This window comes from Scaptodrosophila lebanonensis, unplaced genomic scaffold (assembly GCF_003285725.1).
Source record: "Scaptodrosophila lebanonensis strain 11010-0011.00,11010-0021.00 unplaced genomic scaffold, SlebRS2 tig00000085-arrow-pilon, whole genome shotgun sequence".
Taxonomy (NCBI): domain Eukaryota; kingdom Metazoa; phylum Arthropoda; class Insecta; order Diptera; family Drosophilidae; genus Scaptodrosophila; species Scaptodrosophila lebanonensis.
Window position 1 is genome coordinate 4,371,468 of NW_022060564.1, and position 27,154 is coordinate 4,398,621.

At 35.4% G+C, this 27,154-nt stretch overlaps 1 protein-coding gene across 1 annotated transcript; it reads left to right on the forward strand.

Moving 5' to 3' along the window:
• Window positions 1-8,306: 8,306 nt before the first annotated feature.
• On the forward strand, window positions 8,307-8,963 carry LOC115626584 (histidine-rich glycoprotein; the record flags this gene model as incomplete). The annotated part of the gene is made up of 2 exons (XM_030521966.1): window positions 8,307-8,318; window positions 8,382-8,963. Coding segments are annotated over exons 1-2 (594 nt in total), but the record flags the coding sequence as incomplete, so codon positions are not given.
• Between the last annotated feature and the right edge of the window lie 18,191 nt (window positions 8,964-27,154).

Here is a 27,154-nt window from a genome sequence, read left to right on the forward strand (position 1 = left end):
GTTCTTTAGAGAAGTATTCTTAATTTATGGGACACTCTACACTAAATTTAGAAAACTATTTAGAAAAATGGATTCTTTTTAAAACGATTATTGGGTTATTCCTAATCTTAAGAGCCTCTTATTTCTGTTTGTAAGTAGACTGTTTGATTTCTCAAAGGTATCTTTTCTATACGCACTTTTTACGTAAAGCTAAAAAAAAGCTGCTGCTCCAGCGTTTAAGTTGAAAGTCTTTTCCATTATTATCGACTCGTGTCATTCCAGTTGGAACATAGTTAATTCTAATTGGGTTATTTACGGCGTCTAATGCACTTGCCAGCAAACAGACTAAGCCGCTTGAAGGAGTTACAACTTACTCACGCAATGCAGCCACCAGTCCGCCAGTCCGCCAGTCCTCCTGTCCACCTTTCAGCCATTGGGGCACACACACACACACATATATATATTTCAAGCAATGAACAACGACGTCAACGGCAATGGGCAATGACAATAAAATATCGCCAACTCGCTTGGTTATATTGGCAATTGGCGTAAACGCAAACGCAAAAAATTCGTTAAGAAATTACGGCAATTGTGAGATTGAACGAACGGCCAGCATGGCAATAAAGTTAGCTGTAATCGGTAATTGCGCGCAAGCTGGACGGGCTGGACGGGCAGGGCAGGACAGGACTGGACAGGAGAGAGCAGGGTCGGGGAGGGAAGGGAAGGTGTCATGCCGCTGTCCAGTTTCCAGACCATAACAGAGCACTGACAAAGCCAATAACGTACTCGCTGCTGCTAAAAACATCGGGGGGTCGGGCCGGTGGTCCGTCCGTCGGTATGTCCGTGTCTGCTTTGCGGTCGCTGGCTGAATTGGTTTTGTGCCAAAGTGTTGACAATTGTCGTCAATTACGTTGTAATGCGTCAGGCGGCCGTCGGGCTGCGTCGTGTCGCCTCGCCTCGCTTCGGAGACTGGCGAGTCCGCGTTGCACGTTGCACGCATTACTTGACACATTATGATGCTTGATTTGTTGTCATGACATTTCTGCCACCGCAGCACCGCAAATGGCTGCACGTTGTTCCCATCTCATCCCATCTCCTCCCCCCAGTCGCCCCACTCTATCGCTCCCTACCTCCACCTCACCATGTAATGCGAATTTTTCACTATGGACAAATGAGTTTGTCGCGGCATTTGGCGTTGTAATTAAGTTTTTTGGTTTGTATTCCTCTGCACTATGCACGAGTATACTGCGCCGGAATTCCTTGCCCCGCTCCCATCTACGATCTACGCCATGCAACTATTTTACAATGCGACGACATTGCTGCGTTTTCCAGTTATTAATGGTTCACTTTGCACATGTCGGTATTCAACGAATAGTTGCGGCTTGGGGCAAGCATAGTTTCTAGTTTATGGGTTCCTCTCTTTTTTCTTTTTTCGATTTTCTATATCTATCTATCTATCTATGTAGTTTATGTGCTTCAAACTGGTCATCATTTATACTAATGTTATGGATTTGTGATCCACAAAGTTAAAGCTTACAGATATTTAAGCGATGTGGTTTTCTCCTAGAGCTGGAAAATAATTGATAGCATCGGTAAGGATTCTGTATTTTTATTCAGCAATTTAATGCAGATCTCTACAACGACGATTCATTTGCTTACAAATTCTTCTAATAATAATAAGTACGTTCACAGTAATAATGAAATCAGCTCGAAAGCGGCATTAAATTTTTCTCCCACTTTTTGAAATGATTTTCGTCTGCTGATCATAATTTAGAAATAATTAATTAATTACCAACGTAGAGAAAGCTATACAGATTACAGATTATACAAAACAGATTTTGTATTCACAAACATATTGAAACTAAAAACTCTGTTCGAGGCATTTTGCAGAATGCTGGCAGCATTGTGCGAATCGGATAGAATCGGATATATAGTATCGCCTTATAGTATTGCCTTATACATTTTAGATTAACCACTATTGTTTATTATAAAAAATCTATTTGAGCTACCTCATTAAAAAACCTAATTTTCTTCAAAAAACAGAGACAGTTCAACGGTGCTGTGCTTTTAAAACATCAAATGTTTTGCAATTTTTTAATTAATACAAACGAAATTAATTCAAAGAGTGACTATTTACTTTGTTGAAAATAATTAAAATACCGCTTTGCTTTAATTGATATTCAAAATTTTTAGTTGTTTAATCAAAAATGTCAATAACAAACTATTTACATTAGTGATAAACGTAGCGAAAGATATACACTAAAATTCTTTAACTTGAATATTAAACAAGATAGAAGTGCATTTTTTGCTTAAGAAGTAATGAGCTTACATTTAATGGTTGAATACTTTAATATATAAAATAACCTAAGTTCCAACTTGTTCTCAATTATGCCGCTTTAGAGGGGGCATACAGTAATTTATTATCAATGAGCATAATGTACATATTATATTAATATTTAATAATAGATCCATGAGCTATCGATTGTTTTCACGAACTTCGCTTTTAGTTATTTTTTAATAAACTTGTCTTGTTTGTATTCTTTTATCATTCTTTAATCAATACTGAAAGTTTAATACAGATGAAAACTTGTCTGTAAGGAGAACGTATGTTAATGTTCTTTGCCTAGTATCTGTGTGAAGACAGGATTTTCTTAATATACTTAGGGAAACCTATACTTCTAGTATACTAGAACACTCTGTATTAAAGCTATACTTCACGATAACTGCTCCTTTATCATAGAACTGCAGCTTTTTATTAAAACTGTAACGTGAGATTTGGCAAGTTGAAGCAACCTCGTCATGCTCTAGATCACCCCAAAGATACAACCCTAAAATAAATAACTTCAATATGTTCATTAAAATGAAACGAGAAAGAGTGCAAGAATGTCGTAGCGTTTTCGAGCCCTTTTGGGCCATCGAACAAGATATATGAAATGATATTGAAGACAAACAACAGCCTTGATGATAATGACCAACTCAACTGGACTGTTGAGCAGCCTTAAGCCACTCTGTAGTCCGATGCGATTGACAGTTGATGTTCTGTCAAATGAATATCTGTCAGGCCTCCATCTCCATCGCCCTCTCACATTGTATATAGAAGAACATACGAAAATGTCATCACAGAGTGAATTTATGTGACAACCTCTCTGTGCAGCTGAAGGAGCTGAAGGGCACGGCAGATTGCAGTGCGGGGGATGTGCATTTTTGTTGCAAATTATCGTGCATTGGTGGCGCAGTTTCTTAAGCTCGTTATTGGAAGATGTTGTCGGCGTTTAAAACGCGGCTCACCAAAAAGGGGAGCGCACAATTTTTATGCGTCTGCATAATGAGTTGCAGTCGATGTCCTCGTCAATGTCCCCATGTCATCGTGCCCTGATGTTCTTCTTCTTGCTGCTGTTGTTGTTGTTGCAATTGCTGTTGTTGTTGCTGTTGATTATCCCTTGACTGACAGGGCATCAAATGCGAAAACGACCGCCCAATTTACATACAATGCACATCAATCCAAACCAACAGCAACAGCAACAACAAAGTTACAAGTACTGTCACTGTCACTGACATTGCCCTGACGTTGCACCTTTGTGGCATATAGTAGTTGTCCTATACTACGTTTTCCTTTCCTTTCCTTTCCTTGCTTTCGGTTTTTTACCCCACTTTTTTTCTGTTGTTTTCTGTTGTTTTTGGGCTGCAATCAAGCGTACTTGTTGTCCACAACTCCAACTCAGTCGCAGCCGACTACAACAACTTCAATGGCCATGACACAAAGATTGACAGCATGTCGTCGCTGTTTGGAAGCCTGATTGACATGAGTAATCAAGCAGCCGAAATGTGTCCACAAAACGCAGAAGAAATGACACTGACAACAGCAGCAGTAGCAGCAGCAACAAACAACAACAACAACAACAACATGATGGCGTCGCTGAAAAAGCAACACTGGCTGGGGAGATCGACAACGATGAGCCGCCGACAGACAGCATATACGAATGGACAATTTGGATGTAGGGTCTGGGTGATGGGGCACTTGCGATTATTGTTTTATTTCTCCCTTCTCCCAGAGGTAGGGGGATTGGCAGAAAGTTAATAAAGCCGGAGAATAAATGTAAAACTCTTGAAATGCAAGATTATCGAGACCATCGATTGTGATTTCAGTCAATAGTTGCAACAGATTGAATATATTTTTAAAAAATTTCGAATAATTAATGTCATAATAACAGCAATTTCTCCCAGTCGCCTGAAGCTATATTTCCAAATAAAATCCCTGACAAAACAAACCTAAATAAATAGTAAGTCCTACATGCATTGCTTTACACTCTTACGCAGCTCATAATCTTAATTGCTGCTTTATTTAAGATCTTTTTTAAAAGCACAATTATTAAATTAGTTCATGTGCCTTGGCCTCTTACAAAATAAACCATTAAATGGTAAATGAAATGATAATTAAAATTTAAAGTTATTTGGAAGGCCTCTCTAATTGACAATCAAGCTTAGGAACGGTCCATTTTAAATTTTAGATTGGTTCGTCCAAAAGAAATCGCACACTAGCTCCAGGAAAAATTTAATATAAGAAGCACTTAATAGCCCAGAATTTGTCAATCCTTTTTGTCTATAATTTTAGAAAATGCCGGCAAAAAAGCACTCTAGCTTCAGAAAAAATTTAATATTTGAAGCACTAAACAGCCCAGAATTTGTCGATCTTTTTTGTCTATAATTTTAGAAAAGAAGCGAGGTGTTTTTAAGGTTTTTCAGCACTAAAAAGTTTGTTTTTTGCTACTGAATAGCAACAGAAAAATCGTTTCAAGATATAGCTCTATAAGCAAGTGGTAGCGGGTGAAATCATGCATAAGGAATATGGATCCAATTAAGCAAATAGCTGCGGAAACTACAGCACAATATCTCAGACTGTCGATTAATTGCTTTACGAATCAAATTTCAAAATATAATTTCATTGGAGCTCTTTTGAAATGTTCCAACTGGCATCTCTAAGATATATACCCAGTAATTATTAAGATATTAAATGATAAATTATGTACACAGTTTTATTTTTATTTACAATGGGCACACATTTTTCTATCAATTTTCAACAATCTGGCAGCACCGCACACATTCATCAAGACAAGGATCTGAACGGATTCGGGGCTGCACAGCAAGGACACCAACCACTCCATTGCACTCCATTGATAATTAAAATCTTGTGCCTAAAACATTTCATTTAATAGAAAGAGTAGTCAATAGGTTCTGTTTAAGGATTATTTGATGATTTAAATGCTGGTTTCGGGTATTACTGAAAACAAATATACTCTTTTTACGCTTTTTTAAACTTTAAATATTTTTGTACGAGAAATGAATAAACGAGTGGAATGCTTTCCTATCATTCTTTTTTATGACTATAATTTAATTCGATTTCTTCTACTTGGGTTTTCCTAGCTTATGTCTACAGTCATTGATTGTTGACATAAAAATATAATAAATATAAAAAAATATATGGACTGGCTATATGAAGTCTGCCACTCCCATTCTTGCCAGTTATACACATTTAGCTTTTCGACTATAAAGATAAACAGTCTTTGCCGTTTAAAAACAAATTTTGTCTCTCTTCGAAGCTAAACAAACTGTCTTCCTAATTTACGCAACAATTGCAAATTTGACTGCCGTAGTACTACTCCACTCCTATACTCGTATATGTATGTATCCTTCGGAGCCATCCTCAGCAACAAGCGCTCCATTGTCGTCGTCACATCAAAATGCATAGCCTTTGATGCCGGCGACGACAGACGGTAGCCGATTGACTGACAACAACCAACACACAGAATAGACAGACGGACGGACAGACAACGCTGACTGACGGGGAATGGTGGTGACTCAGTATATTGCAGCCCCCACTGTTCCCAGCTGCTGCTGCAGTTGCCGGAGCTGCTGGCTGGCTCTCTGACATTGTGCCTGTCTCTCTGTCTCCTGTCTGCCTGCCTGCCTGCCTGCCAACAGCAATTCTGATGACTTTTCGTCAGGCTGATTGACGTCAGCGAGTCAGAGTTCTGCTGGCATATAAATCTTTCAGCTCGTTTGTTACCTGAGGCAGCAGTGAGGAGGAGGAGGGCTAGAGGTATGCCTCCAAGCCAGGCAGGCTCATCTTCGCATCAGCCTTAAGGATTATGCTTTCGGTAAAAATTCCGACAATATCGCGTACGTGCAACGCGTCTGCCCATAAACAATGCCCGTTTAAATTGGCAATTGTTGTACAGTAAATTTTACAATGAATTACTGCCTTGGGATTTATTTTAAATGATTAAAGCTGCCATGGCCTGAAAAAAACAACGATATTTCGTTGCACATGCTTTTTGCAATCGTTGCTGGACAGCGAAAGTAAATGCCGTCCACTTGGAACAGAAATGAACATAACTTTTGGGTTACATTCACCCAAGCTTACATTTCATAAATTTGGAGATTCAAGATATTTCTCTCTTATTACTTTAATACACATACGAACAAAAGCATGACCGGTTTCTACAAATTCCTCAAGTTATTGGAACAATTATAAACGTAATAATTAGCTTAAGGCCTCCTAGCTAGAGCTAAATCGTTGTTCGCCTGCACATTTTACATTGCAGCCGAGCTGATAATAAATAAATACGAAAATATTCCTAATTATAGTGATTTAGTTTCCAAATTTAATTGAATGTTCTATAAACAATCTACAGTTTATTTTGATTGCTGTTAAAATTGATATTTTTGTTTGCTTCGCAAAAAATTTGTTTCAGGATCTTCTAGTCCAATTCATTGATAATAAAAAATTAAATAAAAAAGAATATTTGAGTATACATATATACTAATATTCCATTTATTATGAACATTTTTCAAGCAGTGAAAAGATAACTTACTTAATCGTGGTATTCGCTACAAAATGACCATCGAAATTTAAATTCTGTTTAGAAGTTTGTAAAATTTGTTTTGAAATGGATGGTGATAATTGAACGTATCGTGGCAGAGTCCACAAGTCGTATACGCGATGCAGGACTGGCCGTTATGACTGGAGTGTTGCGAACATCAAAAATGTCGAAATGTGCGGGAGATTGTCGAAAATCAGCCGAATCGTTTGTGAAGTCAATGAAATGGAGATGTCGAAGCCATGCAAAAGGCTTGTACAACAATTATGAAAGCCAAGCAAGTCGATGGCCTAAAACGCTTGTTTAAAATGATCGTGCAAAACGTTCTATTGAGGCGGAGGGTGATTATTTTAAATAATAAATAGATAATATATTAAAAATAATAAAACCTATGTATTAATTCTGAGTTAGTATTTTAAAAAATTCCTACCAAGTTGGAAACACATCTTGTACTTCCATATATGAACTTTGAAAAAAAAGCTAGAAAGTGCATTTTTTATGAGAAAATATTTTCTGATACTTGTCGGGGTGATTCCGTAAAGCTTTAAAAATGATGTATCTCAGTACCTATTCATTCATCACGTTTTATATCTTTTATACAAAAAATAAATTTACTATTTATGAAACAAACTTCTGATAACAACAGGTGGAATTTTATAAAAGCTTCTTTTAAAGCAACGAAAAAATCATTTATCAAGATTTTCAAAGAGGCAGACAGGATTGTTTAAAAAGATTAGAAAAGACTAATATAGATAGATTGTTCCATACTAATGGACTTATCCAATTACCAATTAATAATTATTAATCCTTACTATTTCAAAGCAAAGCCTTTACAACAAACAATGGTGATTAGGGTTGCGTTTAAAACATCAAATGCAATTTGGCATTTCGGATAAAGATTTGAATAAACTGAACATTTTCGTGCTGTGTTTTATTAGCAGTTTTCGACATGGACTATCAAGATAAGAGTGCTGCGATCAACTTCCTTAAAAAGAAAGAAGGAAAAAGAGGCACAACACTAAGCTGGAAGGAAGATTTCATTCAAAAGGTTGCAATTCAACTGGTTGCAGGGGCCCCAAATATTATGCACCAGCCCCATTCTTTTCTGAAAACGGAAATAAGCACTAATCGGTTTCTACAGTATTGCAACAACAATATAAATATTTCGGCAAACTTTCGTAAAAGTTGGCGTTGTTGTTGTTGCTGGGCAGCGAAAGTAAATGGTATGCACTTGAAAAATAAAAATGGGCGTAACTAAGTGGAAACACTTTTCGAAAGTAAGCCAAAGGCCATGCCTAACAATTGTGAAAACATATGGCTTAGACTCTAGCATAAAGCGAGCCAACTATAAAAGGCAGACAATTTCGGTTCGAAAAGCACAGTTCACTCGAGTTCACAGTTCAATCAACAACTCAGGCTAAAGTCGACTCATAAACAAGCTCAAGTACCATGGTCCTGAAGGTAAGGTGACGCATTTCTAGTGCACCGAACAGTCAGTAACGGTCCGGCATACATTTTGAACAGATTTTCGCATTGCTCCTGCTGGCCTGCGTTGCCATCCAAGCCTCGCCTTTCCATCATCACGGACATGAGGATCATGGATCTCATGGTGGCGCTACCAGTCATGCTTCTGTCAACTTGGTCTCACATGATGACGGCCATGAAGACCATGGACACGGGCATGGACACGGACACGGACATGAAGGTCATGATCACCACGATTCGCATGCCGAATACGATTTCAATTACGGCGTCAAGGATCCCAAGACTGGGGATATTAAGGGGCATAGCGAAAGTCGTCACGGCCATAAGGTTACTGGACATTATGAGTTGATCGATGCCGATGGGCACAAGCGCACCGTTCATTACACAGCCGATAAGCACAAGGGCTTTGAGGCACAAGTGCATCGCGAGAAGACCCACCATCATGTGCCCGTACATCATGGACACAGCGGCTACGAGGGCGGTCATGTGGACTTTGAGGAATACTCGTCCTCATCCCATGGACACGATTTTGGACATGACTATGGACATGAACATGGCGGTCATGGCCATGGTCATGGCTCATCAACACATGGTTTCTCGCTCAAGCAGGAACATGGTCATGGTCATAGCCACGGTGGACATGGTGGTCATGGACATGGACATGGACATGAGTACGGACATCATTGATATTAAAGCTGCTGGGTTGTTATCGCATATGCACCAAATTATATTGTTATACCAAATCAATTGAAACCAAAATAAAAAAGCAAACTTTTCTAAAAGAAATGAAACATAACTTACCGTTTGATTTTTTATTTTTAATATTGTTTCACAGCCAACCAATAGTTTTCAAGTGGCTGGTTAAGAGTTGAAATATCCATTGAGATACTTTTCTTTTCCATATAACTTCCATTTTGTAGTTGGCAATTGTAGAGTTTGGAATCTAAAAAGATTATTATGAATTAGTTGATGATTTATCCTTCAGTTGAAATATTTACCTTCAACCTCAACACCCAACTGAATAATTATGATCATGCAAAGCTTAATGAATGATCTGATTTACTAAAGATAAGTTGACAAAAACATTTACAAATTAGAATAATATCCCATTTTTTCAATACATAACAGCTAGCTTGTTCTATACAAAACAAAATTAAATAGCTCTAAAACCATTAAGAAGTTTAGGCTTTACAAAATAAATGTTGTACACAAATTTCAGACTTAGGACAAACAGCTACATGGCGCCAGCCAATATTAATCAGCAGCAGTATATATAACAAGTATTAACTATATAATAACTATTATAATAAGTATTAACTATGCTCTTATATTAAAATGTTCAAAAAGTAGCAACATTCAGAATGGGATAAAAAGAAATGGAAACAACTTTCTACAGAACTTTAAAAATTTGTATCAGAAATAAAGAGAATTTTCTAGCTGAACAATATTCTAATTAGCACTAAAGCCCGTTGTAAAACAATTAATATTCTATATTTTTAATTGAAAAACAAACAGAAGCTTAAATCTAACGCTTTCTCATACAGAGTTAATGGCTTTGAAGCAAATAACAACGGATTTGAGTCTTTAACGACTCCGATTTGGAAACTGATATCAATTCTAAGCAAACAAAACAAACGAAATTTAAAATAGTTCTCTCCTCATTATCTGCCATTTCCAACTCTAAAATAACATGTATCTGCATAGAAGCTTTTCAAAACAATCCATCCATTGTATTTTTACATTTGTTGAGTCAAGAAATGTTTTTTATTTTGGTTACCTGTGCTATAAAACGTACGATGTATCGCTTTAGATTTATGAAGGTGCCTTCACATTTAGCTTTTGTATTGGGCCGAGCTCGCTACGATCAAAGAGTATGACTGTTTTCTTTCATTTTATTTTTTTGTGCGTGTAGAGAATTGATTTGAGATTCGCTACTTTATTTATTTCCCTTTTTTCGTATTATTGATTAACATAAATTTTGTATTGTATTGTCTGTTTACGATATTTGCTTATGCTTGTTGTTTAGAATATGCCAAATAATTTCAATTGTTTTATTGATTTTATGCGATTTCCTTGCTAGAAAACGGTACGGGCATTAGTGCAAATAAAGTCATTAAAAGAATAATCGTGAAAGCTTTCAAGATTTATGCTTATGAGCTTAGATTTGCGTTGTACGAGTAGCGTACAGGAAATGCTAATTTATCTAAAAATATAAATTTCGAAGATTTATTTGCTGACTGACTGCATGCGCTGTTGATTTGTGTGCCAAGTTCTATAAACATTTAATTTATGCACATTAATGCATTTTTACATGCACATATATCAAATGTTTATGCCGATTTCGGCACGACATTTAATTAGCCAAAATGAAAGTTAACTAATGCAAGGCAGCAATAAATATTTGCGCTGACTTTGCACGCCACTTGTTTGCACGAGTATGTGTGTATGTATGTCTATATTTTTGCATTCAAATTAAATTTAAATTAATTAATTTGAGCCCCCAAAAGAACGTCACATTGTCAGAATCGTAAATTCAACTGATTGCGATTTATATGGATCGGGAAAGAATGAGAGAACAAATAAAAAAAAATAACAAAAAATTAATAAATAAAGAAAAAGACGAACAGCCAAAAGCAGCAACACTTTAACGCCGTCAATGAGTAGCCAGACTTAATAAAAAACCAATAAAGAATGGGATTGTTTGCCGCACTCGACTCTCAAAACCTCTACACTCTACACAATTAAATAATAGCCCAATCGGATGTTATTGTACTTAGTGTGGTTGAATCAGCTTAGCATGTGAGTCTATTTTTAGATGTATTAATTGTAAATAAGCTGATCAGCTTTATCAATTGTCCATGCGGAACACTTTAATTTCTTTATTTTTCAAAAATATATTTCTCTTATGAGTATGAGTTTTTGATCAGTTCCAGATTTTCATTTCAATGTCATTCTTGACGTTCGTCCGTTTATTTTTAAATATCATATTTAATCAAACGAGTAAGACTTTGCAATCAGTTCTGTATTTGCATTTCAATATCATTCTTTAAAAGAAGCATTGCCTGTTTAAGCATTAATATTCAAAAGAAGAGCTTCTTAATCTTATCGATATCGGTGCTGTCTGGCTTTCAGACTTTCCAACAAGCACAATACTATATAACTTGAGCTTGAGTGGCAATAGGTAGGTATTTATCTTTAAGTATTATAACTCGAGCAGAATTAGTCCATTCAGAAATCCAATCGAATTAATTTATAATTTAATTGTTACAGCTTATTATAATTGTCTTTATAGCTATAACTGTTATATTTGTTGGAATTGGCAATTGATCGGTTTCTTTAATCTTTGGAGCTCTACACTTAGTTTTCCCAGGAATAAATAATACTACAACTGCCTCCAGCTCTAACTCTTTTTTGAAAATGGAGCCGGAACAGGCTGCATTGTTTACCCTTTTTTCCCAATTACTAGAACTATTAGGAATATAATACTGAAAATGCCAATCCGATTTGGAAAAGCTTGTAAGGAACAAACAAATACGATAAATACACTTCGCATTTAAACATAAATAAATACTATACTACGAATATATTACTATACTTTATCCATACTATCTGAAATATTTTATTTAAAGTAGAAGGCACACAAATTCGTTTTCGTGACTCCTACGCCTATACTATAGTTTCGAATGCAGCCCAACTAATAACCCCCTCTCTCTCCCTCTCTGTATAGGGTACATAACAAATTAAATAAACTAACCAAACGCGTTCATCATTTGCATTGCAAATGCTTCGCCAACGTATACAAATAAAGTAAGTAAATATATATTTTATGTTTCACTTGTCGTCATTTAATGCCATAAAAATGGGTATGTGTCTTATTAACTGATGAGACGGTCGTTTAAAATACAGAAAAGAAACAAAAACCGGTATGGCACCAGCCATATAGCCACAGAGTTGCGGCGCCCCCAATTCGAACGCCCGTCGTTGCCGTTCGGCTTTGGTGGTGTCATTAATTTTGGAATCGTAAAGCCCACAATATGTCAAACGAGACCACACAACGTCGTAAAATGTTAAGTTTATGGCGCTCGCTACACTCAAGCTTGTCTGTCTTCATATATATGGCTTTGAATTTTTATCAGAGTGGCGTTTTTAATGGTTCGACTTTATGTTAGGTGCTGCCGCCTGATATCGCTGCTGAGGTTGCGTCGCTGTCCAAATATCCAAATAGTCCCAAATGTGTCGTGAGTTTTAGTTTTTTATAAACGCTTGCCAGAAAATTAAGCGTGACTCATTTGTCAACTTTTGCGGCTTGATTTTTTATTCAAATGGCTCAACAAATGGAGGCTTTTTGTTAAGAGTAAATGAAATACATTTCAAATGTATTATTTCCCATTGTATTTTGTTGTTGTATAAGTATTGGAGGTTTTATATAAGCGGAAGGCCCACAGGGGTCTACCATGTCAAAATATATTCATAATTGTATACAGATGAGCAGACGATTTAAACTCAAATAGCAGCTTATTTCAGGGGAAACATTAAAATTATGATAATACTATGTTAAAATTAAGGCAATGTTTTCAGTAACTTTGAAATAAATAAATGTTATGAAATGTAAAGGAAATGTGTAATGCGAGTAGATTCTTTTACTTATATATAAGCAACTATTTTATACTGCTTTTAAGCGACCTAAATTATAACTTTTTGTGTTATATTAATACTTTATGTAAAGATAGATGGATTGCTAAAATGATAATAATTATTAATGACACAAAATACAAAAAAACTCGAGAAGGTTTCATTTATTCCATTATCAAAAATAGGTAAGCATTTTGTGTGAAAATACATTACAATACTAGTGTGAATTGTTAAGTTTCTGGTTTAAAAAAAAACGGCTTCTGCCATTTCTTATTATGTCATGCACGCGCATGAAGAAAGGGTATACTAGTAAGTCAAAGCTCCAACTGAAGCAAAATTTAGATTGAAGTGCTATGGACTCCATGCTATATGTGCTACTATATGTGCACATAATCAGCAAATCTGTGTGTCTGTATGAACCCCGACAACTTTTGAACCATAACATCTAGGCACATCAAACTTGTAAAGTAGATTTGTTCTATACTTTTGCAGAGCAAGTTTATATCAAACCATGTAAAGAGTCAATATTTTATATAGCTGTCATAGGACCGATCGATGCAGCAATCAAGCCGCAAAATATCAAGATATCCTAACCGTTTTGGTATGCAAGTGTTGTGAATAATGCCTTTGTAATGGGAGGTCCCTAAAAATATATGATAATATAACCAATATCTTATTTCTCTATGATATATAACAGCTATTATAGAAACGATGGGTATATGATTTTTATTACTGCCAAAACTTGTTGCTTTATAATTATATCTTTAGCAAATGCTGTATTTTTGAAATTACATAAAATCGGTGCACTAATTAAGTAGTTGCCAAAGAAATATTTAAAACAACAAAATGTATTTCAGTTAAAGGGTATTTAACAGTCGAGCTGGCACGACTTCAACCCTCTATTTGTTTTCTATTTCAGTCTCTGGCTAATTTGTTTATTTAAAAGCAGTTCGATTGCCCTGTCGCTAAATATTTGCTTGTCAGCCCTTTGAATGGAAAACATCTTGGGTAAATATCGAGAAATTGGACTAAAGTGTGATCATCAAATATTTGTATTTATTGTAACATCAGTTTGAATTAAAGATGAAATAAATTCAGCGCTAAAAGACTTTTCGTCAGCATACAACTGCTATAAAGAAACACGGGGTGTGAAAAAGAAAATTATACAAACTCTCTAGTCCACTCTGATCTGATCTATTGCGCTTACATAATTATAAACTCTTTAAGCAAGTATATCTAATAAACAGCAGCTTCACTATATACATGTGTAATATCTATTTATATAACACTTATATAAAAACTGAATAAGCTTTAAGGCAATAAAGTTTGGCTCTCAACCAATATATAGTACATTAATCCAAATCAACAAATCAACGAATGCCCAGCCATGCAATTCTTGTTTATTTGAAGAAATCGATCGATACTGCCTTTTAATCTCTCGACACACATATGCTGATTGAATCCTGATTTATGCACTTACACAGATTTAATCCCATTAAAAAGAGTCGACGTATCGAACCGAATCGAATCGAAGGGGGACAGCCTGAGACAGCCGCATATCCTCGCAAGGATAATTTACAGCAGTTAGAACAAGATAGGCGGGCAAACGACAGGCCGACATAAATTATCAGATTGTGCCATTTTTACGTTTTATGGGTGTTTCCGGGCACGTTCTTCTTAATAAATAATCAGGTTATCAGTTCAACATCTATAATAAATAGGTACACAGCATTTTTCAGTTTTCAGGTGTGGAAGAAATAAGAAAAATTTGTTCGTACTCGTATAAAAATGGCCAAGTCGGCAATATCTATTTATATATAGTATGTATCTTTCTTTTTTAGCTTAGTGCTGTAAAATTCATACCCTTACCCGAGAATATAAATCAACGTAGTCTGCTTTTTATTTATACGAGTAGATGTGTCGTGCTACCCCCGTGTTAGCCTACAATTTGTTCGGCAGACAGCCTGCATCCTTGCGTTATCCTGTTGCTGTTACTTCTGTTGTTGTTGCTGCTTCTACTGCTGTTGCTGTGTTGCTGCTATATTACAAATGACTGTGGAATATTTATAAGCATCATAAATTTAATTTATGTCGCCACTGCGCCCGCCGCGTTTATTGTGCGCATAATAAACGCCGCTCTATCCTCCCAATTGCCCTCCCCATCCCCCTCCCCCTCCCCCTGCCCCTGCCCTATGCCTTATCGCGCAGGCTCTGACTGCTTCTCATCCTCCGCATGCCGCATGCCACATGCCACATGCTTCAGCCGCTTCGCTATTCAAGTAATTTATTATTTTTATACGTTTATGTATGTGTGTGTTTGTAAGTGTTTGCGGCACGCATTTTATACATTATACAAAATATAGTGCGAAAAATGGCAGTAGTTATTATTTTTATTTATAGCACGGCATTTTTATATGTCCTTGCTCTTCTCTTCCTGCCTTGTTGCCATTTAAAAACGATAGTATGTGATAAATGCTGATAAATTCGCTTCATGGGCGCGAAGGGAGAGGCCCAGATTTGGGGTGTCGCTGGCTATAATCTCTTATTAAGTGCCATCCCTGACAACTAATTATAAAAATTTGTGTTGATTAATTAGCTACGATTGCAAAAGTTAATTCTGCTAAGCATTAGCAAAACTTTGTGCTTGTAAGTGGTGCGTGCCAAGGTGAACAGCACTTTTTAAAAACGCGATATTTTTGGCAAAATGGGTTTTATTTATTCATTATTTTATTATTATGTCTTCGCTTTACTTCAAACGACTCCTCTTTTGGTTTTGCCTCATTTAGAACTTTGTCGATTTGTTTAAGAATATCAACAACATCACGTTTTATTTCCAGGAAATGTACAAAAAGATTTGCTCTCTTTGCTTGACTCCCTAATAATGTGTTTTAAATGTTGAATGCTGGTTTTGTTATGGGATAGTGTTTGTGGTATCGTGCTCTATTTATCCTATCATAATAGAATTTTGACTGGATGTTGATCAAAGATGTCTTATACGTTTATATATGGCGTCACCGAAAAGGGTTTTATTGAAAGAGTGCTGTTATTTTGGAAAGCACCTTGTAGCTCATAACATAGCTTATAACATTTTTCAATTGGTAAAATTTTAAAAGATTTATTTTTGATTTAAAATGGCAAAGTGTTAGACACCAACAAGTGCTGCCAGATCTGTCGTAACCCATATATAGTATTATATATATGTATTATCATTTTAATCGCTGTTTCTACTTAAAGTTACTATAATTTTTTAATAAAATTGTACTATTATAAGCTGCGGTACAATCATATACTATATTAGGTTTGTTATTATACTAATTATATATTTAAATTATTTGTAAGTTCAAGGAGCCGCAACTCTTTTATTATGGAATTATCAATAGTTCTGGGATATCTTCTGTTGTACTAAAATAATGCAATTTCTATTGCCTTTTACTTAAAGTACAAATTATTACCATTAATAAATCCAACACGTTGGATAGTTCTCGTTCTCCCCCCTTTATTGAATAAATTATATATGAAAATTATTCTGGACCCTCATCAATAGTTCTGGGCTTATCCACATATTAAAACACATCTTCTGTTGTACTAAAATAATGCAATTTCTATTGCCTTTTACTTAAAGTACAAATTATTATTATTAATAAATCTAACACGTTGGATAATAGTGAGGTAAAGACTGAAATTAAAAACGGAATCAAAAAGAACTCCAAGATCTTTAACTGTAAATAAACGTTTCAATGTTATGCTGTCAATTTTTTAATTATTTTAAAGAAATTTTTTAAAACAATAATTTTTTTTGAGGCTAGTAATTTTATTAAATACGGTTGAAGTATTTTGTTCTTAAAAAAGCGAAATTAATGTTCACATTCAACAGCATTTCGTGAATGTCCCCATTTTGTTTGATAATCGCACTTTTAAGTTTTATTTGTGTTGAACAACCTATCAATTTCTCAAGAGAATTCCATAAATAATTATAATGCTCCAACTCAGGGCATTTCATTTTTCATTTTGACAACAACAACAACAACTACATTACTTACTACATATGTACACATGTGCAAGGTATGTAACTATTCATGGATCCATGGAAATATGGAATGGCAACAGATGCACTAGCCATCATAATAATGTTAAATACTTTATAATAACCATAAATGTTTGAAATGCTTGTGCCAAATGGTAGATATAGGGGGTTTGGGGGGAGAGAGGCAGCCTCCATGCGCCGTTTATCGTCAGGCAGCAGTCAACAGCCACAGCGAGTGGTCTGGTTGGGGTCTGGTCTGGCCCGGGCCGGCCCGGCCTGGTCTGCAACTACGCCAAAAGGTAAACGAGAGAGCTCGTCGGCCTCCCCACATGCTTGAAATTGTTTATGAACATTTCGAATTTAACTGATTTTTAATGTGCGCCACGCCATATTAGTATAAAATGGAGGGGAAGGAGCGGGTATGCTGTGGGCGGGCTATGCAGATAAATAAGCTCAGGTCTGACCCATAGCTGCAAGTGTTGCAGCAACATCGTTGTTGGTGTTGGTGTTGTTGTTGTAGTTGGTGTTGTTGTTGTAGTTGTTGTTTGCATTTGCAAATTTGTGGCAGCATATTTGGCTGAAACGTTGGCATTATGGGGGCTACTGTTTAATAAAGTCGCTGATTTATGGCTAATTAAATTAGTTGTAATATTAATTTATGCATATTTCGCTGGATGTGTGCGAGTATTGGTGTGTGTGAGTGAGTTTGTTTGTTTGTGTTTACAATTTGGGGTAACCATTCTTAATGTTAACTATATTCATCTAATTCTGTTTTTACACGTTGGATTGGTACCTAAAAAAGTCGTGTAAAAAATAACCGCGTAAAAAAAGACATTGATCATATGCAAAATGAATCGTGCTAAATGGAATAAAGTCGTGTAACCATATAAGTATAAAATTTTTAATTTTCAAACAGTGTTTAATCAAAACCGTGTAAAAACAGAATTAGGGGTACATGTGTATTGAAAATTGTTTGAACCGAAGGCGATTAGAAAATAGCTCCGTCTATTATGCGAACGTAACAATCCCGAAGAGCAGAGTTCCCAAGTTTAGATGTTGATGATGGTAAAAAATAAAACAAAATATTAAATGGTATTTAAAGACATTTAATTTAATTTTAACAAGAACATAAAACACTTGCAGCTTTTCTTTTGGAATAGCAACATAAACTTCATTAGTCTTTGGTTTGGCTTCTTCCGATTTAAGAATTCTCCTGCGTGTAGATTTTTAAATCCCATTTATTTTACTTTTTGGTGAATGAGTTTAAATCTGCTTAAGAAACTCCGTAAATAATATAAATATTATTCAATAGAGTATAATATTTCTTCTTCGTATTAATTAGATTAAAGTTTATTAATAGAATGTTCAAATACGTCTTCTTGATCCCGAGTTAAAATCTAACCCTTGTACGGATATATTTTTGCCTGTCCTGGACTGCTGCTTCCTATAGTTCGATAATAATCTGCGGGTTAAATTGCTGCCAGCCCTATTTTAAAGCTATTTTTTTAAAAAACAAGTATTTTCATTTACGTTTTGTTAAAGAGTGGCATCAAGCTATCTATGAAGCAAAACTATTCATCAAAAAATGTGCTGAAAACATGAACAGTGCTTATATTTTCAAATTTATTTCGAATCGAAAGATTGTATAATAAAATCCACACAATTCTGTAGTCAGTAGTTTAGTATTTCAGCAATTAAGTTAATTACAGATTAGCTGGCTAAAGAGGAAGAACTGCAAGCATAAACTATTAGTTTTAATTTGAAAACCTGGTCACTCTATTAAGTAAATGCCATCGCACATGCGCGTCAGTCCAGCACAGTCATTGGGTCATTGCAAATGAGCGAGCAAATGAATGCATGAATGAATGAGTGAGTGGTTTTTCATGATTAATGATCAGCAAATTGAAAACTTGTTGGTCAAGAAATGCCAACGCATAAATAAATAAATGCTTAATTTATTGCAAGTACCGGCAGTCGCACAGAATTCACAGAATGTATTTGACCATGAAAATCACTCAAACTGTGAATAATTCGTTGCTGTCAAGAGTGTAGCGCTACCCATCAACCCATCGTCAGCGTCAGCGTCAGCAGCAGCATCAGCGTCAACGTCATGATCGCCAGCATCGTCTTATCCTCCAATACATCATATACTCGTACTGTATATATGTTTTTGCCGACGGCCTCGCCATTTGGCGTCGCGAATCGTGCAAAACGGTTTGGCGTTTCGGGGTGTTACCCACACATAACCATAGTGCATTTTGTTTTGCTTATCCGAAAAAGTAATCAACTTAATAATAGGCTCGTCTTAATGTTTATTATGGGGCTGCGAGAGTACCTGAAGTGAATGTTGAATGTTGCCGCCGTGCATGCCCCTCTTTACGCACTATAATTATGTTGGCTTTAGGCGGCAACGTCCACCAATTCACTCACTTGGTCGATAACTTTCGCTTTACTATTGCTCGTTAATATCCAAACAAGTGGGAAGGATGTGGACCAGCATTCGAGTATGCAGTATTCCGATAAACAAGCTGTTGGTACGTGAAGGCGTGAACAGGCCAGGAACACTATACATCAGCCTACTTACTTATCAAATTTACATTTTTGTTTGGCCACAAAATATGTACGAGCATAAAGGCATTATTTAGAGTCACGATTCGTTTACACTCTTAGATTCTGTTAAATTGTTCAACTGTATTGCTCTTAGGACTAGTATTCCGAAATGAATAATGAATAGCTAGTCAAATCTTTTAAATACATGGCTAGCGGACCATATAGTATGTACTTGTATGAAATAAATTCGCAATTTTTCATAATTTCTTTTTAAATTTTCAAAATGAGACTACTTTTTAGCTTTATGCACTTTTTCCAAAAATAGGGCTTTTCAAATACTCCAAATTAGGCTTCTGTCTAAATATTAAATGTTTTTATTTATTTATTGTATGTATTTATTTTTTATTGTTTCCCAGTGCAACAAGTAAATTCGTATAAATTAATGCACTAGACGCAAAATAAAAAGTTTTCTTCAGTAAAATGAAAATTGGTTTGATCATCTTACTTAACCTATTTAAAAAGTTTACATATCTGGCTTTATAATTGTATACTAGATTTATTTTACACCGAGAACCAGTATCGCAGTTTCCAAAAAAATATTGTACCAAAGCTTGGGTATTAGATGAGTTTTAGCGAATAATAAGTCTGAGATATATTCGTCTTAGTAAGCCATAAGTTTTTCACGCAATTAACATAATTATTTCTGCGATTTTTTTTTTCATCCAAAAATAACAAGCAGCGCTTCTTCAATTTTGTCGCTTATTTGCTGACCCCCTTGACATCATCGTTAATTAGTATTTTTAGAATTATTGGTCAATTAACTCAATCATTATACACCCGAAAAAACCCCCTAAATCACTTATGCAATTTAAGCACTGAAAGCAAACTAATTTCTACTTACTGTCATACGAGTACAATCAAAATTAATTTCAGCATGATTGATATTTTTTCGACAGACAATGCCCTTTCGAAAAGAGCACATTTGTATAATAAATCACCGAAACAAAACAAAAACCTGCACGCGGCACACATTAGTCAAAGGTTCCAAGCAAAAACGCATAAACATTTTACAGCGCAAACAATTAACTAACAAATAACACAAGAGAGCAGTTAGGGGTATATGCGAGTATGCGAGTATAGAAAAATGCCAACCAAAATGATTAATGGACGTCACAATAGCATTTCGGGAAAGTTAAATAAATTAACACATGTCTTTGCCATAATGAGTCAGTTGACGTCCAAAAACTTGAAAGCCGTAAAACTATTTAATATAATTAATGGGCTTTTCTGCTCACTGTTTCACATTTGCTGCTGATTTTGTTTTATTTTTGTTGTTGTTGTTTTGGTTGTTTCGTCAAAGCTCAGTCACGTCGAAAGCTTCTGGGAATTTGTAAATTTCCTGTCGATGATTAGTCTTTTCAAAAGTGTCATTTATAAACAAGGTTATGGAAAAATTTGGGCTTGTCTTTTGTGAGCTTCTAAAAGTGATTTGTTTGATATCACAATATCCAAAATTATTTAGCAAAGAATATTGGGTTAAATTATGTTTGCTAAAAATGAAATTTCTAGAGGAAAGCGTAGAACCTTGCCCTAGGCAGACGCAGACTCATTGTTCTAGGGAAACCGTTTCTAGTAGATCTTACGGAGATTCCAACCATCAAGATCCCATGCATAGCGAAATTTATTGGGACTGCAGAGTAGTTTGGGGGTCCACCCATAATAAAATAAGAGATTATTTGGGTCAGCCAAGACCAACATCTCAGCATAACCTGACCTATTGACTTTCTTCTGCCAAAACGTTAAACAACGATAAACCGACTATGTAAAAAACATTAGTTTATGAATTATTCCAAGACTTTCAAAAACATTAGCAGATGAAGAAACAATTGATCATTAATCTTCGATTGACCACAAGAGAAGACACTGCTGATGCTTTTCACATTTCAAATAGTTCAGTAGACAACATTTTAACCAAACTTTTTAGTCTTTTAAGAGTCAAATATTATTTGGTTCCAAAAACTCTGCCACACACTCGTCCTTCGTAGCCATTTCACCTTTTACAGGTCGTTCCACAGCCAACGTAGCTTTTTCTAGCCATTTAATAGTTTAATAAAAAGACTTCCCAGGGACACTGTTTTGACACGATTAAGGAGATTCAAGCCGAATCGAAGAAGGTACTGCAGGGTATTTAGGGTATGTAGGTGCATTTCAATCGAGAAATTATTACTTTGAAGGCGATTACATAGATATCTTAATGAATAAATAAATAATAAAATAATAATAATAAATGCTCTTAAGGGCATTGTGGTAACTTAAACCCAAAAAAAAAGTTTGTTATAACTTTCCAAATCTTTATATATTTGGCCGCCCACTTATTGGTAAAGTGGAAAATACCACTTTGAATAATGAATAGTTATAATAAACAGAAACCGCCTTTCTAAGTGCCATTTGTCTTCTATCCATTTAATATATTAAAATGTATGAATTGAAATTAACTCCAGGGGCAGTGTATTGATACGATTGAGAAGATTCAAGCCAAATCGAAGAAGGTAACGGATTTTTCTGACTGTTTAGACAATTGAAAAAGAGCTAGCATTGAAGTTAAGATGTCGATTAAATATATTTTAATGAATAAATAAAGATTTAAAACGTATTCCAAAAATTATTTTCGGAATAGAATATGTATTAAGATGGCAATTAAATAGATTTTGCTGAATAATAAAGATTTAAAGCGCATTCCATAAAGGATTTTTCTGACTACCTAGACAATTGAAAAGGAGCTATCATTGAAGTTAAGAGGTCGATTAAATAGATTTTAATGAATAAATAAAGATTTAAAACGTATTACATAAATGATTTTTCTGGCTGCCTAGACAATTAAAAAAGAGCTAGCATATGTATTTAGAGGGCGATAGATTTTAATGAATAAATAAAGATTTGCAAAGTTAAAATAAATAGTGCGGGTCATACGAGTAGTTAGTAATGTCACTATTTGCACAATAATTGTGAGCACAACTTACTCGTACTATATGTATTGGCGATCCAATCAATAGTTGCAATTTATCCACTTATTGCTGGAGCAAAAGGCCGCGAGCCAAATCAAGGATTAAAAGCTGGAGTACGAGGTGCATATAAGAGCATAAAACAAAAGCTGCCGCTGCTGTCTCTCGACTGTCAGAAGTTGCTGGCAGGCAACAAATGAACACCCAGAGAAAAATAAGGGCAACTGGCCATGACAGCAGACGACGGACGGACGGACGGACGGGCGGACGGACGGATGAATGGACTCTGTGTATGTGGCTCGCTGGAGAGCATTTGGAGAATCAGAACAATAACAACAAAAAACGGCAACAGGAAACAAATGAGAGAGAGAGCCGAGTTCATTCAAATGCTGCTGCCGCATGCCCGTGCAGTTAGAAGAGACAACAACAACAATAGCAACAAAACAAGGAAAAATGTGCACATATGCCCTCAGGATGTCCAGCAGACATACTCACAGGAACACACATAGGCACGCACGCATGTACAAAAGGAAGGCTGGCATGCAGTCCAGAAAGCCAGTCAGCCAGTCAGACACTAATTCGATCTGATAATCATGGACGCCCAGCCACAGGGCATGAATTGTAATTTCCTCTTTCGCGGAATTAACTGTCGGTCCTGTTGTTGTTTGGTCGCTCGGTCTGTCTCTCGGTCTGTCGGTCGGGTGGCCTTTGTGCCACAACCGTGCTATTTTTTTCGGCTTTGTTATTGCGGTTTGGTCTGGATTTTATTTTATATTTTGTTGTTGCGAAAAGGTACGTTCCCCATTGTTTCTCTCTGCTCGTTTGTGTATTTATGTGTCATATTTATTTATTTATTTAATACATTGCGCTTTTGTTTTTTTTTCCGCTTCTTTTTTATCGTAACAGTTTGTTCGTCTGCCTTGCAACTGAAAGCTGGAAAAAGTTGTATGGCAAATTATTTTCGGGACTGCGTTAGTCTTTGAAGTTGTTCGCCGACTGTGTTTGCCAATTTGGCCAGCGCCTGCAGCAACGAGCTGTTGACTTATGTATGCGTATGTGATTGCGAATGCGAATGTGTGCCTGCTCTCAATTATGTAAGCTCAGCCGAATCGCAATTGTTTACAAACAGATGGCTAAATAAGAATGAAGTGCCCAACTTGTAAATACCCTGCACCCAGTACAACTTTTCCTTACTTACACTTGGACTAAATATTGAGATCCTTGCGTTCATACAGATGGACGAGCATGGTTAGAACGACTCGCCTTCTCTTACTGATCAAGAATAATTGTAATTTTGGGGGGTCTGCCACTCCTACATTTGCACTAAACTAGTGCACCTAATTCTGTTTTTACACGGTCTTTTTTTACACAATTTTGATATAAAACGGTTTGAAAATTAGATCCCTTTCATGTTTTTGGGTAAAAAAGAGAGTATTGTATGCGAAAATACTAACAACAAAGACTATAAAAATACTAATATATAGTAATAATAATAGATTGGTTATACATACTTTGGTTTCCAACAATTTAGAAGTTTAATTTTATGGACATTCCCACAGCAAGTTGAACCCTGGAAAATATAAAAAAGTTCATCAAAAAAGCTAAAACTAAATAATAACAACAAAACTAAAAAAGCTAACCTAAATACATATTTTTTAATTGAATTTAATTTATTTAGTATATCGATAACTAAAGCTGTTGCAAATAGTTATTCACATTATTTTCCTTCACATTATAAAAGTACGATTGTGATAAGCGTTTTACACTTGGAAATATGGATTGTTCGCTGAATTAGTTATGACTGAAATATCTATAATTATAATTATGTTTAATATTATGTTTATTTATTTATTACTTATTTTTGTAGGTCTAGAGCCAGCCATATAGATTGATATCATTATGATTATTATGTTTATTTATTTATTACTTATTTTTGTAGATAGATATAATTATAATTAATATTATGTTTATTTACTTATTACTTATTTTTGTTGGTTTTCTAGAAGCTCTACAGCCAGCCATATTACATTTTTTGCGCTTAAAGCGTGTTTTTCTAAAGCGAGACAGTCTCATTCACATAGTTGATTTTTTTCGCTATCAACTCCTACACAATTAAAACACACATATCTTTTATAATTATTCCAGGATTGATTGGTGAAAAATGTTTAGAAACGTGGGGGAAAAGCAAAGTAATATGGTTTATTATAATAGCTATAATATAAGTGATGAATAAATGGTATATGTCGTGCTTCTGTAGCTTTGGGTCCACACTTTTTGGGGCTAGAGAGACTCATAAAATCACTCGCTCACTTATATATATAGGGAGTTGATATAAATCTATAATAAACATTGAATAACACTTAAGCTTAAATATAAATCGGATATTTTCGTCAGTTTTCACAATTTACGAAAAACTTGTATAATAAAACAAACATTAATCGCAATTTTTTTCGCTAGCAGTCAAAAGTATTTAACTTTTCTAAAAAAAAAAGAGCAATCTATTTATTATATTGCTATGCAACGAATATAAGCACACATCGTTATCATAAAAAGTTATGAAATGGAACCAATTGAAGGAACGTATTAATATTTCCAGCAATGCAAATACGTGTTTATGCAAGCTGCCTCTAAAATGTTCATAAAGCGAGCAAATGATTTATAAATTTTCGCTTTTTTATTGATATAGTGATATAGTGATTCATGCTGGGGTCGGCGGCAATTCCAGTAGCCAGCCAGCATTAGCTGAACTATGAAAGTTGAACTGCACAAACACACTCACACACACACACACATGCACACAATATCCACACATTCGTTATGCTCGGCCATCAAGCCGACATATTTCAGCTTTAATCAGAGGCCAATAATACGCTTAACCTGAACATGCGGCGGCGAACACTCTAAACGCCCCTGCATCTGCGCCCAGGAGGCACATAATACGGCTACAGGAACGCCCCCAGTTTTGTGTGAGTGTGCGCTCCCAATTGCCGGCAACCAGAAACGTAAACAGAATTATATTCGCAAGACTCGACGCGGCAACAGCGGCACTGTTGCCGATTTCTGCCTCTGTTTGGCCCAATCTTGTGGCCCAAACAAACTAAACGACCATGCGCCGATTTATACTCGCATGTATATGCATATATATATGTGTGTGTGTGTGTGTTTTTGCCTGCGCTTTAGAATCATCGACGCAAGTCTCAATGGCGCAGTAAATTATGTTTTATTATGCAATAAAGTCAACCATAAAAATGTTGCAATAAATTAAATTAACTACTAAAAATGCTGATTTTATTTTTACCCCCAGTGCAAAAACGATTTCAGTTCCTGCCTGCCCCCCCGGCACTGCCGATGTCGATGCGATGTCGACGATAAAGGCTGCTGCTGCTGCTTCTGCTGCCTATTTTCATCATTCGCTTTTGTTTTTCTTGCGATTCTCGCACAATTTTGTATACTCGTCTACTATATATTGTTCACATATTTATTGCATTTTGCGCCACTGGCATACTTTTGTATTCATATTCATATATACGCGTATTTGAAGAGCATTTTTAGTGCAGCGCTTTTAATCAACGATGTTTCAACGCTGCTTTAATTAGATGGCTATGCCTTATTTTAGTAACTTAAAACAATTCTATAATTAACTCACTCAGAACAACCAATAACTGACATTCTACACTACTTGTAATATTCAACAGTTTTCCATGGTTAAGTAATAGCGATTCAATGGCAGTAAAATGAACTCTCTTTCTTACCCCTAATGTCCATAACAGAAATTTGTAGCCTTCAAAACTGGGGCTAGAAGAAGCAATAAATTCAATCAATCTGCATTTCCAGCCAGACTGATATTAGGGGCAACAAAAAGGCTGCCTCATTAGCCACATTATAGACAAAGCTACCAGTAATATTTAAACTTTAGCATTTACGCCCAACTTCAACTGCAGATACACCATATTTAACATTTTAAAAAGCATTAACTACAAAATGCGATAACATAGACATTATCCAAAGGGGGTCAGTCGATAGTTCTATGAACAATACCTAGAGCCCCATAGTAGTATTTATTTTCGGAAAGATGACAACCAACAAGATTTGCAAATACCAGCCATGAGAAATAAAATTAAGCAGCGCAAGAAAAACTACTCTTTAAAATTCCTAATGCATCCGAACCCATTAATAAAGCCAGTTCTTAATTTAAAAATGTATTACACTCAATTAATTAATTAATCAATTAATTATACAATTCCCAAGATAATCCAATCTAAATAATAAATATAAATAACATAAAATAATGGTCAACTATTAGGAGCTGAAGAACGTTATCTTACCCTTTTTTACTGTAAGCTAACATTATATAATAATAATTAATTAGTCAAATAATTATTTTATTAATTATTATAGAAAAGCACGAAAAGCGGTCTTTTCAACACTTCCGCTTTAACGTTGGATGAAAGGAAATATTAAATGGTTCCAAAAATTTAAAAAAAAAAGTGACACATTATATGGAAGCAATCAGCTTTAAAAAATATTTGCTAAAATTGGCATTCAAATAAAAATGTAGTATAAAATTTGTTTATTTCTTGACTATGCCGAAAATCAACGGGTTG